At 38.9% G+C, this 15696-nt stretch overlaps 1 protein-coding gene across 7 annotated transcripts in view; it reads right to left on the bottom strand.

The window, feature by feature from the left end:
* Window positions 1–15696, bottom strand: part of ZC3H12B (zinc finger CCCH-type containing 12B) — a 207777-nt gene that overhangs the window by 17836 nt on the left and 174245 nt on the right. For all 7 annotated transcript variants that reach the window (XR_010727891.1, XM_066250325.1, XM_066250324.1 and 4 more), the window contains 3 exons: window positions 6260–7010; window positions 2824–2963; window positions 367–601 (listed from right to left, as the gene is read on the bottom strand). Coding sequence is in view for 6 of the 7 variants with exons in the window: in XM_066250325.1 (XP_066106422.1) it covers window positions 367–601; window positions 2824–2963; window positions 6260–6861 (977 nt within the window). In the remaining variant the exon portion in view is untranslated. The remainder of the gene's footprint in view (window positions 1–366; window positions 602–2823; window positions 2964–6259; window positions 7011–15696) is intronic.

Genomic DNA, 15696 nt, shown 5'->3' with positions numbered 1-15696 from the left:
AACACACTTTCCCACCTTTATAATTTTATTCATGATGTCCCCTTTACCTGTAGTGCCCAGCAGTTCCCTTTCCTCTACCTGTAAACTTCATCTCAAATATCACCTCCTCTCTGAGGACATTTTTTATTGTTTCACATAGATAAAGCAATTTTAAAAATTGTAACCATAGCACATATCACAACACATTGTGGTTGTCTCTTCTTAAAGTTAAGTCTTGTTTCTCATGCAGCGTGTTATCGGTATGGCAGCCAGCCTATGCACAGCACACAGAAAGTGTTCAGTAAATGTTTATTGACACAAAATGAAATCTGTTCTTAGTGGTAACTTAGAAATAAACTCTTCAGAGTCTATTGGAAAGAAACATACTTGTTATTCACAAAAGAATACATCAGCAATCTCTCTTCTATAAACTTCTTCCATTCTGGTTTTTCAACTTGAAGGTCTCGATAGTTATCGTTGGATACAATGATGCCATCGGAGTCAAAAGCCAGTTTGACTATGAATCGGTCATCATAGCACACAACTCGCCTGCCTTGGACCCTTCGGGATGGTGTGAACACAAGAATCTTTTCCTTCTCCAGTTTTCGTAGGATATCTTGATCTGCGAAAGTATGGATTATATGACACAAAGTAGAAATTATGTTTGGATTAACAATATTATCCCCACACTACGATAAATAAGTTGGTACTAGATAAATATTTTATTTGCACTTAGAAAGTGGCCTTTATTCCTGGCAATGGCACCAATTTGAATTGTGACCTTAGACAAGTCATCTTCCCTTTTGGACTTCAGTTTTCTTTTTGATAAAATGAGGGAACTGGATTCAATGACAACTAAGTTGTAAATCTACCATGAAGACTTAGAAATAACACTGATATTCTAGAATTCTTCATGCTTATTTTCCTCTTCAGCGGAAGCACCAGCTTTGACTGCTGAAGAAACTAGGGCAGTATGCCGAGGATGTGTCTGACACTAGGAGAGTCTAATGTCACTCCTAGGGACATATATTAATATATATATTTATATATTTATATATATATTTCCATTGATTTTTTAAAATTATTTTTATTTATTTATTCATTTTAGAGAAGAGAGAGAGAGAGAGAGAAGGGGGGAGGAGCAGGAAGCATCAACTCCCATATGTGCCTTAACCAGGCAAGCCCAGGGTTTCGAACTAGCGACCTCAGAGTTCCAGGTCGAAGCCTGATCTACTGCGCCACCACAGGTCAGGCTATTTCCATTGATTTTTGAGAGAGAAAGAAGCATCAACTCGTTGTTCCACTTAGTTGTGCTTCCATTGATTGCTCCTCATACAGGCCCTGACCAGGGCTCGAACTGGCTCATTTGGGATCAATCTGGTAACCCCAGAATCGAACTGGTGACCTTGGTGCTCCAGGATGATGCTCTATCCACTGCACAACCAGCCAGGGCAGGACTTATAGTTTTGCCTTCCGCCTGAAGGAAGGCCACAGCTAAGGAAAAATATCAAACTATAGCATGTCAACACTGACCCACTTTCCTTTTGGCCTCTTAATTGCCTAGGAAAGAAAGGCTGGGATCAAGCAGGGCCGAAATCAACTCTCAGACTGAGGCTGGGAGCCTGTTCAGCCCCTGGCAGACAGCTCCATGGCACAGATCCAACAGCCATTCACTGGACTTTCTCATTTGCCACATCAAGCAACAGCTGATACTCAGAGGACTGGGTCTATTGTTCTCAAACGTAAAATACTGGCTTCACATTTGTTGTTATTGAATGTAATGATCCTGCTACTATTAGGGTCACATATGATTTTTGTGGACCTTACACATTTTTGCCTTCATGGACACCTTCTTCCATAAAGAAATATTAAAAATTATGTAACCGCATTGGTATAGAGACAAATAATGAGTTAGGCACATTATTATATATTCATTATATTTCATTTTTCCTCCTCCTGTTAAAAATTAAATTGCCTGACCAGGCAGTGGTGCAAATCATCGGACTGGGACGTGGAGGACCCAGGTTTGAAACCCTGAGGTCACCCACTTGAGAGTGGGCTCATCCAGTTTGAGCAAGGCTCACCAGCTTGAGCCCAAGGTCGCTGGCTTGAGCAAGGGGTCACTCAGTCTGCTATAGCCCCTCAGTCAAGGCACATATGAGAAAGCAATCAATGAACAACTAAGGTGCTGCAACAAGGATTTGATACTTCTCTTCTTTCTCCCTTCCTTTCTGTCTGTCCTTATCTGTCCCTGTATGTGTCTCTCTCTGTCTCTGTCACACACACAAAATTAAATTAAAACACTTCTGTAGGACCTTAAAAGTATTCTGGGCCCTGGGCCGTGGGACTACTATGTCTCATGGATAAGTTGGCTCTGACTGCCACGGGGCTTCTCTCTCTCTCTCTCTCTCTCTCTCTCTCTCTCTCTCTCTCTCTCTCTCTCCTGTCCCCTAATTTCAAATCCTACAATAACTTTTCTGGTACAGAATGACATTTATTATCTACCACAGCTTCTTTAGTCTTTTGGAAAAGAGTCATGTTTATAACCAGGTTCATCCCCCTTTAGTCTTAAGTCTAGATGACAAAATAGAAAAGCACACCTCTTTTTAAACTGTGTGTTTGATTCTTTGCTGAATTGAAGTTGTCTCTATTTAAGTGTCATATGCCACAAAAGCATGATGATTTTATTTGGAAAAATGCTTTGAATGTACTTTTTAAAATAATTTTAAGTATACTTCATAAACTTAGAAATATAATTATCTAAATTGGGGCTATCAACCTCTCCCCAAACTATCTTTCTAGCTTTGCCTCTGGATGAGAAAAAAATCATATTTAAAATCATACCTGTGATTAGTGCGTCAGGTCTGGATTGTTCCTTTCTCCATGCAGGCACAAATACAGTAATATCTTTATGGCCTTTATCAAGAAACCAATCCACAGCAAGTTGTATTCCTCTGCAGGAAAACTCTTCTTTATTCCCATGGCTTTAGAAAGACAGAGAGTGAAAGGAGAGGGCTGATAGCAGGTAGCAAAGAAATACTCTAAATAGGTATTAGTGGCAAGACATTAACACGCATTTTCTTTCTTGATAATGCCAAAGATGTATTTTTGAAAAAAGCAAATCAAATGTCTAAATCCAATCATTACAAATATTGCCATTATTGTACCTCTATTCAAGGTCATAAATGGTTAAAAAAAATCCTAGGTTATATCCTATCACTACTTCCATTTTCTCTCTTCCCTTTTTGTTTCTACTACCCTTTTCTTTTCAGAGACTCAAATATTCTCAACAGATGAAAAAAAGAGGTGTCACCAGAGGTTTAGACAGAGTTTATATGGAGGATTAGTTGGAGATGAGTCTTAAGTACATAAGCTTAAAAAAGAACATTGACAGAAACACACACACACAAACACATAAATGCATTTATTTTTTAAGTGAGAGGCAGGGACATAGTGAGACAGACTCCTGCTTGTGTCCCAACTGGGATCCACCTGGCAACCCCTGTCTAGGGCTGATGTTTGAATCAACAGAGCTATCCTCAGTGCCTGAGGCCATCTCTTAGACCAGTGGAGCTATCCAGAGTTATCCTCAGTGCCTGGGGCTGATGGTTGAACCAGTCAAGCCACTGGCTGTGAGAAGGGAAGAGAGAGAGAAAGGGGAGAGGGAGGAGGAGAGCAGCAGATAGTCTCTTCTCTTGTGTGCCCTGACCAGGAATCAAGCCCAAGACATCCATATGCTGGGTCAATGCTCTATCCACTAAGCCAACTGGCCAGAGCCATAATTTCATTTAATTAAATATAATACACCAACAAAAATCACATTATTGACAATTTTGAGATATGAGAAATGCTTACAATGTAATATTAAAAGAAAAAAGAAAAGATACAGACTAGTATATATAATACAATCTCAATTTTGTAGAAAGCTAGAAAGCAATCTATATATAAGCCTATAAAATACAAGAAAATAGATACATCAAAATATTAATAATGGCCCTGGCTGGTTGGCTCAGTGGTAGAATGTCAGCCTGGCATGTGGAAGTCCCGGGTTTGATTCCCGGACAGGGCACACAGGAAAAGCGCTCATCTGCTTTTCTACCCTTCCCCCTCTCCTTTCTCTCTGTATCTCTTTCCCTCCCACAGCCAAGGTTCCATTGGAGCAAAGTTGGCTCTAGGGGTTGAGGATGGCTCCATGGCCTCTGCCTCAGGCACTAGAATGGCTCCCATTGCAGGGGAGCAACACCCCAGATGGGCAGAACATCGCCCCCTGGTGGGCATGCAAGGTGAATCCCGGTTGGATGCATGCAGGAATCTGATTGCCTACCTGCTTCTAACTTCAGAAAAATACAAAAAATAATAATAATAACAATAATAATAATAAAATTGTTATTCTGTGTGAAAGGGTTATAAGTGATTTATTTTTTCTCTAATTCCAAAATTCCTTCAAAAATCAATATTTCTTTTATAATTAAGACATTATGTAAAAAGAGAACACATTCTATCACAATTACTTGTAAGAAAAAACAGTGTTAAAATTAATTTATTTGATTGGAATTTGAAAGATTTATTGTTATCATCTTAAAAAACTCACTAATGGTATACTAGTTTGACTGAAAATTCTGATCTCTTATCATTGAATTTGGTGCTCTGATATATACATAAACCACACTGAATTACAATAAATTTAAACAGCTTGGATGGTGAAACAAATTCGCCTTCATGTAGCACTCTATTGCAATAACTGGATATTGTTAAACAAGACTGATCAGAAGAAAAGAACAAGGCTAATTAAGATGACGTGATGGGGGGTTCTCTCTTTAGATTCCTCACTTTCTCACTGACAATCACTCAACTCTAAGAGATATTAGATTCAATTATGTTGTTCCCTTTGGGTGAATTTATACATAATCCTAGGGGCCCCATTAATACATGTACTGCAAGACTTCTCACAGTCCTATCATACCTGAGGCACATGACAAAATTTTATTAAATGCCCTTGCTAAAATATCCAAACATGTTAGTCATGTTTAAAAGTCTCCAGTGAGTACTAGAAAACAATTATACTGCTCTACTAAAAGTTGAAACACTTAAAAAAAAGAAAGGAGAATGTATTTAACTGCCAATATAGTCCAAGGTAGTTTTAGAGACACCTACCACTGATTGCTTCTAAAAAGTTGAACTACGGGTAAGTTGGGCAAGCACTTCTCAATATTTTGATGTATCTGTATTCTAATATCAACTTTTTATGATCCTGAGATTAAGATGCTAAAAAATGTAAAATACTTATAGCATTCTTTTGAAAATACAATGGGACACTTCTCAGCCATAAGAAATGATGACCTGTTGCCATTTATTACAACATGAATGGACCTTGAGAACATTATACTGAGTGAAATAAGTAAATCTGAAAAAGCTAAGTACTGTATGATTTCACAGATAGCTGGGATATAAAACTGAGACTCATGGACATAGATAAAAGTGAAGTGGTTACCAGGGGGAGAGGGTATGGGGGAGGGGTGGAAGAAAGGTGTAAAGCAGGACAAATATACAGCAACAGAAAATTATTTGACTTTGGGTGATGGGTATACAACATAATCAACAGTTCAAATGCTATAGAAATGTTTACCTGAAACCTATGTACTCTTACTGATCAATGTCAACCTGTTAAATTAAATTTTCTAAATAAAATTTTAAAGAAAGAACACCTGAAAACAATATTTTTCAAAGGACAGAGAGAAAAAGCCAAGACAGAATCAATTTAGACTCTGTGCACCTAGAGGAACACAAGATACAGACAACAGCCAAGGGCCTCTCATAGTGCTTGACAAAGAAAACAATTTCTATGACTTCAGGGCACTTTTAAAGAGAAAGAGCATGACCAGATGTTGGTGCAGTGAATAGAGTGTCAGACTGGGATGCAGAGGACCCAGGTTCGAAACCCCCAGCTGGCTTAAGCATAAGCATGAGCTCATCTGGCTTGAGTGCAGGGTTGCTGGCTTGAGTGTGGGATCATCCGGCCTGAGTGAAGAGTTGCAGGCTTGAGCCCAAAGGTTGCTGGCTTGAAGCCCAAGGTCACTGGCTTGAGCAATGGGTTACTCACTTTATTGTAGCCCTTCAGTCAAGGCACATATGAACAAGCAACCAATGAACAACTAAGGCGCCACAACAAAGAATTGATGCTTCTCATCTGTCTCCCTTCCTGTCTGTCTATCCCTATCTGCCCCTCCCTGTCTCTATAATAAAAAGAAAAAAAAAGAAAGAGAAAATCTACCAATCTTACCTCATTGCCACATTACTTCCGTCAATGACAACTGGCCTCAAATTGTCACTGCAGTCTAGCTCATCTTCAAGAGATAGTTCAGGGTTTGCAATCTCTTTGGAGCTGGGCCCCTGAGGCACTAACAGACTTAAGTTGACCTGCCCTTCTGAATCACCTTTGTTCCCAAGTCTGACAAGCTCTGCCAATACATCATTAATAAGTGATTCTGGGCCCAGCTTGTTCAGCACTGATTGAATCTGTTCCTCTGCATAGCCCAGCTTTAGCGCAAAATCCATCTTGGCTTGGTATTCCTTTTCCAAATCACGCTTCCCCTCCTGTAGAATGCTGCTCTGGGAAAAGCTTGGATGATCTAAGCAGGGTGATCTACAAAGCTGACGGTATGGCTTGGAGGGAATCTCTTTTTTCTTCATCTGAACAATGCCAGGTTGGCAGCTATTGTCATTGTTGTTGCCATTCTTAAGGCTCATCTGTTCAAGGTCATTCTCGGAGCTCATCTGCTCTTCTTTACCTTGCTCCGTGTTGTCTTGCTTAGGCTGCTGCTTCTTTTCCTTGGAGGCACTCTTCTTCATCTTTGGTGTCTCCACTGCAGCTGTGGCCGTCATCCCGTTCAGTGGATCTGAAATCTAATCAACTCTTTTTCTTTTTAGCCTGCTTGGAATCCATGTACAGTGGCATTTCTTTGTAGTACAATGCTGTGATAGTGATGGTGCAAGAGTTTGTTTGCTTTGGTATGTTCAGATGTTACCAGTCCCTACAAATGAACACACATACCACAATCATATTTAGCAATATTTCTGGAAAAGCATTTTAGAATATAGTGGTTTCTTCCTAAGAAACAACAGGTTGTCTGCTTTGACCCATGGTGGCACAGAGGAGAAAGCATCGACTTGGAATGCTGAGGTCACCGGTTTGAAATGCCAGGTTTGCCCAGTCAAGGCACATGTATGAAGCAACTACAATGAGTTGATGCTTCCTGCTTCTCCTTTCTCCTTCCCCCCTTCTCTCACTCTGCTCTTTCTAAAATCAATAAATAAAATCTTTAAAAAAAATAGAAGCTACAGTTTCTCTGACATTTTATTTTTCTGTTTAAAATAATTGGATTCACGTTACATTCAAAATATAGAGATTTTTTTTTGCCTGACCAGGTGGTGGCACAGTGGATAAAGCATCACACTGGTATGAGGAGGATCCAGGTTCGAGACTCCAAGGTCGCCATCTTGAGCGAGGGCTCACCTGGTTCAAGCAGAGCTCACCAGCTTGGACCCAAGGTTGCTGGCTCGAGCAAGGAGTTACTCAGTCTGCTGAAGGCCCGTGGTCAAGGCACATATGAGAAAGCAATCAATGAACAACTAAGGTGTCGCAATGAAAAACTGATGATTGATGCTTCTCATCTCTCTCTGTTCCTGTCTGTCTGTCCCTATCTATCCCTCTCTCTGACTCTCCCTCTGTCTCTGTAAATAAAATAAAAATAGTTTTTAATTCTCTAATAATTCTAGACATAAGTTGAATACAATAATGTTGTAATTCCCATTCATAAAAATCAGAGCTAAAGTTAAATGCTTATCACAACTTTGAGAAAGAGAAACATGGCATTTGAAGAAGGTGTAAAAATATAGACATTCTTGAGAGGACTGTCTCTCTATGCCAGGTAAGTTGCCCAGATCCCACACAAGATCTTCCTTGCTAGAGCTGACCATCACTGCTGAAGAGCTCAACCCATCTACTGGGGAAATTGGAAAACCATCAAAATTGCTTTCAAGCAACTGCAGCAGGCTAGAAGGGTAACAAATAGAGAGGTGTGCTCCAGATAAGGAAGGAGGTTTGTGCACATTCATGAATTGTATCTTTAGCCTCTTTTATTTATTATAATAATATTTATTGTATTGTGAAAGATCGAAAACCAACTTGAATTGCAGGTAAAACCAGAACATTTAAAAATATATAAATTACAGAAGAGAATCAGAGACAATTTTATTTCTAAACTCTCTCATCTACCTCATCTGTCCTGGCATATTTGAGTTCTAACTTGGCCAAAGTGTTTCCTTTAATTTGAGCCTCAGTTTCCTCATATGTAAAATGAGGATAGTTATAGTTACCTTGCACGGTAAGGACCACATTCAATGAAAAAAGAAAAGTACTTAGGAAAGTGAACAGAACATGTAAGTTTTCAATATGTGCAAAGGGTAGATAAGACACCAGTAGAGGTTCAGTTAAAGAAAGAAAGAAAGAAAGAAAGAAAGAAAGAAAGAAAGAAAGAAAGAAAGAAAGAAAGAAAGAAAGAAGAAAGAAAGAAAAAAAAAGAAAGAAAGGAGGGAGGGAGGGAGGGGAAGGAGGGAGGGATGAAGAGAGGGAGGGAGGAAGGGAGGGAGGGAGGGAGGGAGGGAGAAGGAAAATAGAAAAAAGAAAAGGAAGGAAGAGAGTGAGAGACAGAGAGGTAGAAAGAAAGAAAGAAAGAAAGAAAGAAAGAAAGAAAGAAAGAAAGAAAGAAAGAAAAGAAAAGAAAAGAAAAGAAAAGAAAAGAAAAGAAAAGAAAAGAAAAAGAAAAGAAAAAGACCATGAGGGCAGGTTGTACACCTGTGAGCGCTGACAAGCTCTTTAGCAGCTCTGCTAAATAATCTAAAACCAGACTATCTATGTAATCATTGTACTAGGGTTTTGCAATTATAGTTCAATCCTATTTATATGAATAAGATGAAAAGCTCCCAATAGCTCTAAGAATAATATGGAAAACTTAATGTTTACATAGAAGAGTCACACTTGTAAACATCATACACACACAGACCTGACATCTGTGTGCTGGAATTCAGACAGCATATAATAATCCTCTAATGATTATACTACCATTTGTGACTTCAATATTTTCCCTTAATAAATTAGCCAACACATAGACACGGATTTCACTTTTACTTCTTCACTAACCTTTGTTATTCAAATTTTAAAGACTATTCCTTTTATAAGTTCCATACTTACTATCTGACTTGCATTTTATTCTCTTCATAATAATTTCTAGGACACTGAGATTTCTGCCCCTGCATTATTCAAAGCTCCAAAGTGACTTAAAACCAGCTGTTTATAAAACTAAAGTATATATTCTTGGCAAATGAGGGGTACCTGTAAAAGACATGTTTGACTGCTCTTAACTAGTGGAGCATAAGGTATTTCAGTTCTTCTCTACTCCTTGTCCAAATTGACATTGGTATTAGTACTTTTACCATGTTCACAGAGACATACAACAACTCAGAGAAAATCCCACAACACAGGCATCAAGAGAGGTTTGTACATAATGTTAAAGGGAACAATCCAATAAGAGGATATAACACTTGTCAACGTTTATGCACCCAACACAGGACACCTAAATATGTAAAGCAAATCTTGATGGATATAAAGTAAAAGAGCAACAGCAAAATAGTCATAGTAGGGGATTTTAACACCCCTTTGACATGAATGGATATACCTTTCACACAGAAAATCAACAAAGAATGGCAGTCTTGAATGAAACACTAGATTAGGTGGATTTAATTCATGACTTCAGAATGTTTTACCAGAAAGCAACAGAATATACACTCTTTTCAAGTGCACATGGAACATTTTCTAAGACCACATGTTAAGACACAAAAGAAATCTCAATAAATCTAAGAATATTGAAATCATATCAAGCATCTTCTCTGACCATAATGGTGTGAAGATAAAAATCAATCACAAAACAAACACAAAAACAAGCAAACAAACACAACAAAACAAAAACACACAAAAATATGGAGGCTAAGAAAGCCTCTTCAATAAATGGTGCTGAAAACATTGCAAAGCCTCATGTAAAAGAATGAAACATGACTACAGTTTGTCCCCTTGCACAAAAATTAATTCAAAATGGATCAAAGTCCTACACATAATGTCTGAAGCAATAAATTACATAAAAGAAAACATAGGTCCTAAACCCATGGACCATGGCTTTAGAGAACAATTTATGAATTGGACTCCAAAGGTAAGGGAAGCAAAGGCAACAATAAATGAATGAGACTATATCAAGCTAAAAAGCTTCTTCACAGCAAAAGAAACCAACAACAAAACAAAAAGGCAGCCAACAAAATGGAAGATGGTATTTACAAACAACAGCCTGGATGTTAATATTCAAAATATATAAAGAACTCACAAATCTCAGCAACAAACAAGCAAACAATCCAATTAAAAAATAGGGAGAGAACTTGAATAGACACCTCTCCCAAGAAAACATACAAATGGCCAACAGATATATGAAAAGATGTTCATCTTCACTAGCTATTAGAGAAATGCAAATCAAAACTACAATGAGATACCAGCTCACACCTGTTAGATCAGCTATTATCAACAAGACAGGTTGTAACAAGTGCTGGAGAGGCTGTGGAGAAAAAGGAACCCTCATTCACTGTTGGTGGGAATGTATACTGGTACAGCCATTATGGAAAAAAGTATGGTTGTTCCTCAAAAAATTAAGAATAGAACTACCATATGACCCAGCAATCCCTCTACTGGTTATTTACCCCCAAAACTCACAAACATTGGTAAATAAAGACACATGCACCCCTATGTTCATTGCAGCATTATTCACAGTGGCCAAGACATGGAAACAACCAAAGTGTCCCTCGATAGAGAACTGGATAAAGAAAATGTAGTACATATATACAATGGAATACTACTCAGCCATAAGAAATGATGACATAGTGACATTTATGACAACATGGATGAAACTTGAGAACATTACACTGAGTGAAATTAGTAAATCAGAAAAAGCTAAGAACTATATGATTTCACACATAGGTGGAATATAAAACTGAGACTCATGGACATAGACAAAAGTGAAGTGGTTACCAGGGGGAGGGGGTTGTAGGGGGAGAGGGTAAGGGAAAAGGTATAGAGACAAATATACAGTGATAAAAAATGATTTAACTTTGGGTGATGGGTACACAATATAGTCAACAGTTCAAATGCTATAGAAATATTACCTGAAACCTGTGTACTCTTATTGATCAATGTCACCCTTTAAATTTAATTTTCTAAATAAAAATTTAAAATTTTTCAGAAATAAATTTAACAAGTGTGTCTTGAGTGCTAAAAGCAATGAAACCTCATAGAAAAAAAATTAAAGACCTAAATAAATAAGAAGATAACCTAAAGTTCATGGATTGGAAGACTTGATATTGTTAGACAATACTACCCTCAAATGATCTATAGATTCAATGCAATTCCTATCAAAATCTCAGAGAGTATTATTTTGCAGAAACTGACCAGCTGATCTTAAAATTTACATAGAAATGCAAGCCTGAACAGCCAAAATAATCTTAAAAAGAACAAAATTGGAGAATGATTACTACAAAGCTATAGTCTTTTTTTTGTGGCAGAGACAGAGTCAGAGAGAGAGACAGATAGGGACAGACAGACAGGAAGGGAGATGAGAAACATCGATTCTTCGTTGTGGCTCCTTAGTTGTTCATTGATTGCTTTCTCATATGTGCCTTGACCAGGAAGCTACAGCAGACCGAGTAACCCCTTGCTCAAGCCAGCGACCTTGGGTCCAAGCTGGTGAGCCTTGCTCATACCAGATGAGCCCATGCACATGTTGGTGACCTCGGGGTTTCAAACCTGGGTCCTCCACATCCCAGTCCAACGCTCTATCCACTGCACCTCCGCCTGGTCAGTCCAAAGCTATACTCTTATATGATCTAGCTATGAAACTGAAAAATGTACTTCTCTGAGATTTAATTTTATGGGTTTTTTCTATGCTCATTTTTTTAAACATTTAAACTAGAGTTGTGAGTTTTGCACTTCTATTACCATATTGCAAAATATGACTATATATTTACAATTATTGTTAGGCAAGATAGACAGTTATCAGGGCAGGAAAAGGGGAGGGGGAAACAAAGGGGGTTTATCTCACCCATTGAAGGAGATAGTCAGCAGTCTTAAGATCTGCTGAAACAAAATCACCAGATCTTCAAATGGCCTTAAAATCCTGAATGTTAATCTCAATGTCAGGGAAGGGGAGTCTTGAAACCCTATATGTTAGTCCAGATATCAGGAAAGGGGAGCTTTGAAATTAAAAACATATATATTTTAGTGAAGAGAGAAAGAGGGGGGGCGAGAGAGAGAGAGAGAGAGAGAGAGAGAGAGAGAGAGAGAGAGAGAGAAGCAGTAGGAAGCATCAACTCCCACATGTGCCTTGACCAGGCAAGTGCATGGTTTTTAACCGGTGACCTCAGCATTCTAGGTTGAACTTTAACCACTGCGCCACCATAGGCCAGGATAAATTTTTTTAAAATTAATTTTTCCATTGATGATGATGATGAGAGAGAAAGAGAGAACATCAACTTTTAGCTCCACTTAATAGTTCCATTTTTAGTTGTGCATCCATTGATTTCCTCTTGTACATTCTCTGACTGGGGATTGAACCAGCGACCTTGGTGTGCTGGGACAATGTTTTATCCACTGAGCCACCTTGCCAGGGTGAGCCTTGAAATTTATAGCTAAAAAGTATATAACCCAACAGGCGGGGCATCAGACTAGCTGAGTTTGCCAACTTGTGCCTTTTGTGCAGTACAGTATAGCTTTGCTTAATAAATTGCTTGCTTTGCTTGAATTTCACAACCTGTCTCTCACTTGAATTCATTTTTCTGTGACAAGAACCTAGGAGGGAGAACACACACACACACACACACACACCCTTTGGGCTTGGGTCTTCTCCAGTGATATCATCAGTGATATTTCTGCTACCTTTATGTGTGTTTATAATGCTAATTAGCATTCCATTCCTCCCCTCAATGAACTCCCCTTAGCATTTCTTGTAAGGCAGATCTGGTTGTAATGAACAGCCTCAACTTTTGTTCATTCCAGCAAGTCTTTAATCTTCCTTTGTCTCTGAAGGACAGCTTTGTGGTATATAGTATTTCTGGTTGACAGTTCTTTTCTTTGATAGTTTGAATGTCTCACCTCATTCTTTCCTGGCCTGAAAGTTCCGAATTGAGAGATCTGCTTTATGTCTTACAGGTTTGTTTTATGTCTTAGTCTTGTGTCGGTTCTCTTTTATGTGACTTTTCTCATTTGTCTTGCTGCTTTTAAAATTCTTTGCTTTGACTTTTGAAAATTTAATTACAGTGTGTCTTGGTGTACCTTTATTTGGACTCAATCAATTTGGAGTCCTTTGGGTATGATGGATCTGAATGTCCATTTTTTTCTCCAGGTTCAGGATTTTTTTTTCAGCCATTATCGCCTTAAATATGCTTTCTGTCCCTTTGTCTTTTTCTTGCCTTTCTGAAATTCTTAAAATGCAAATATTGGTTCTTATCATTGTGATTCATAATTCCCACAGGTTTTCTTCACTCCTTTTTAAATTTTTTTTATTATTTATTTATTCATTCATTGCTCCTTTGGGTAATTTCCAATGTCCTCTTCTCCAGGGTGCTGATTATTTCTTCTGCAGGATTGAATATTCTTTTGAAACTCTCTATTTAATTCTTTAGTTTAGTATTGTATTTTTCCACTCTAGGATTTTTGGTTGTTGTTTTTTTATGGTTGCTATTTTGTAATCAGACTTCTCATTTTGTTCATGCACTGTTTTCCTAATTTTGTTTAGTTGTTAATATGTGTTTTCTTATAGTTCAATAAACTTTCTGAAGAGGATTATTCTAAATTATTTGTCTTGAAAGTTCAGAGATCTCCATTTCTTTAGGGTAAGTTATTGAAGCTGTATTAGTTTCCTTTGGTGGTATAATATATACCTGATTTTTTGATCCTTGATTCCTTAGGTTGGCATCTGCACATTTCAGTAAGGGGTTTCCTTTTCCATACCCTACAGGATGCTTTTGTTACAGCTGGATCTTCACCAGTCAGCTCAGCCTGGGTTTCTGGATGTGCCTACTAGTAATGTCTTTGGGCAGGTGGAACCTGTTATTATGATCTATATTTGAGTGAGACAACTTTCTGAGCTCTGAGAACAACAATGGGGGTGTACCACTGCATGAAAATAGTTGGATAGAGCTGCCAGCTTGGTTACCTGACCAACAGAGGCTAGAAGATGGGTTCTGAGGTTGCCTGAATTCTCTGGTCAGGCATGCTAGATGGTCAAAACTGGGCATTATATTTAGTCATGGATGGAGCTATTTATTAATTTTCCTGCCCTGGCAGGGCAGCAGGCCAGAACCCAGAGACTGTGATAGCTTGTTGTTTGTGGGCCTGAGTCAGGCCTAAGTGTGCATTGAATTCCCTGGTAAGATGAGACCACTGATTTAACTCTCCAGTTGGGGGCAACATTTGGCTCTGCTTTCAGTTCAAGTGCCACTATTCATCTGACTGTTGAGTGGGCTTCACAGCTTACCATGTGCTCTAAATAGGTTTTCGGATAGGACAGGCTAAAGACTGTATTTAGCCATGAGCAATTTAGATTCCTGTGTGGGCATAGCAGAAGTTCTAAAACCAGTAAAGCTCTTTTTCTGTTATTTTAAATCAAGTTGACTTGCACACCAAGTTCCTTGGCCCTTGGCAAAACAGAACAGGACCTTTGGTTTTGCTCTGCAAACTATCAGCTCTATCTGCCTTTCTCTTGGCTTAAGTGCCACTGAGCTGCATAAGAGTTCTCTCCAGCACTTATCATATGGGGCTAGAAGACTCTTTCCATAGCAGGTAAGGCTACAGCTCAGTCCCTTTGTCTGGAAGGGGAGAAGGGGCACTCCACATAACTTTCATTTTCCCAAATATACTTTCCAGTTGCAAGGGGCTAAGAGCTACCCTCAGCCTTGGCTATGAATTAATCCCCCTTTTTTACATTGCTAGGAAACTCCCATGCCTGATAATGGCTTTGTTCTATGTAATCAGTTCTGTCCACATACCTTTTGGCTTCAATGCAAGTAGGCCAAACAGCTTCTAGGAGCCTTCTTGTCAAATGAGCCTAAAAGGTACTTTTCATAGCCTGTGCATGGCCAAATAAGTCTCTAAAGATGGAAATTCAGACATATCTGCACCCCACCAAATTCTGTGGTTAGAGTATGCTCCCGTCTTGGTTGTGTAGATGAGCAGAGCTGCTGGTGGAATTGTTATTTAAGGTTTGCCAAGATCCGTGTACTAAGCTGTTGCAAACTCTTTCTCATTAAGGTTCTCAGTGGCTGAGCCCCTGCAATCCCTAATCTTGGCTGAGTCGAGGTTAAAGTGGAAGTTCCCACACAGCAAACCACAATGCCGGGGGAAGCTGCTTGCTCCCCCATACCCATCTCCCCCCCACCCCACTGGAGCAACCAGAGGCTCATAACTCAGACTTCTCTGTGTGGTGCTACTCTGTTCTGGGAGAGGAGCAATGAAGTGAAATTGTAGATGCTTCTTAACCTTTTGATGCAGTATGTCTTGGTCTCTGAGGTGCAACTGAGTGCTTCAGCATCAACCCCATGCTCTAGGGTTTTCTCAGTGGAGTTTTATTC

The sequence above is a fragment of the Saccopteryx bilineata genome, chromosome X, assembly GCF_036850765.1.
Source record: "Saccopteryx bilineata isolate mSacBil1 chromosome X, mSacBil1_pri_phased_curated, whole genome shotgun sequence".
NCBI lineage: Eukaryota > Metazoa > Chordata > Mammalia > Chiroptera > Emballonuridae > Saccopteryx > Saccopteryx bilineata.
This window is presented reverse-complemented; position numbering and strand designations above follow the sequence as displayed.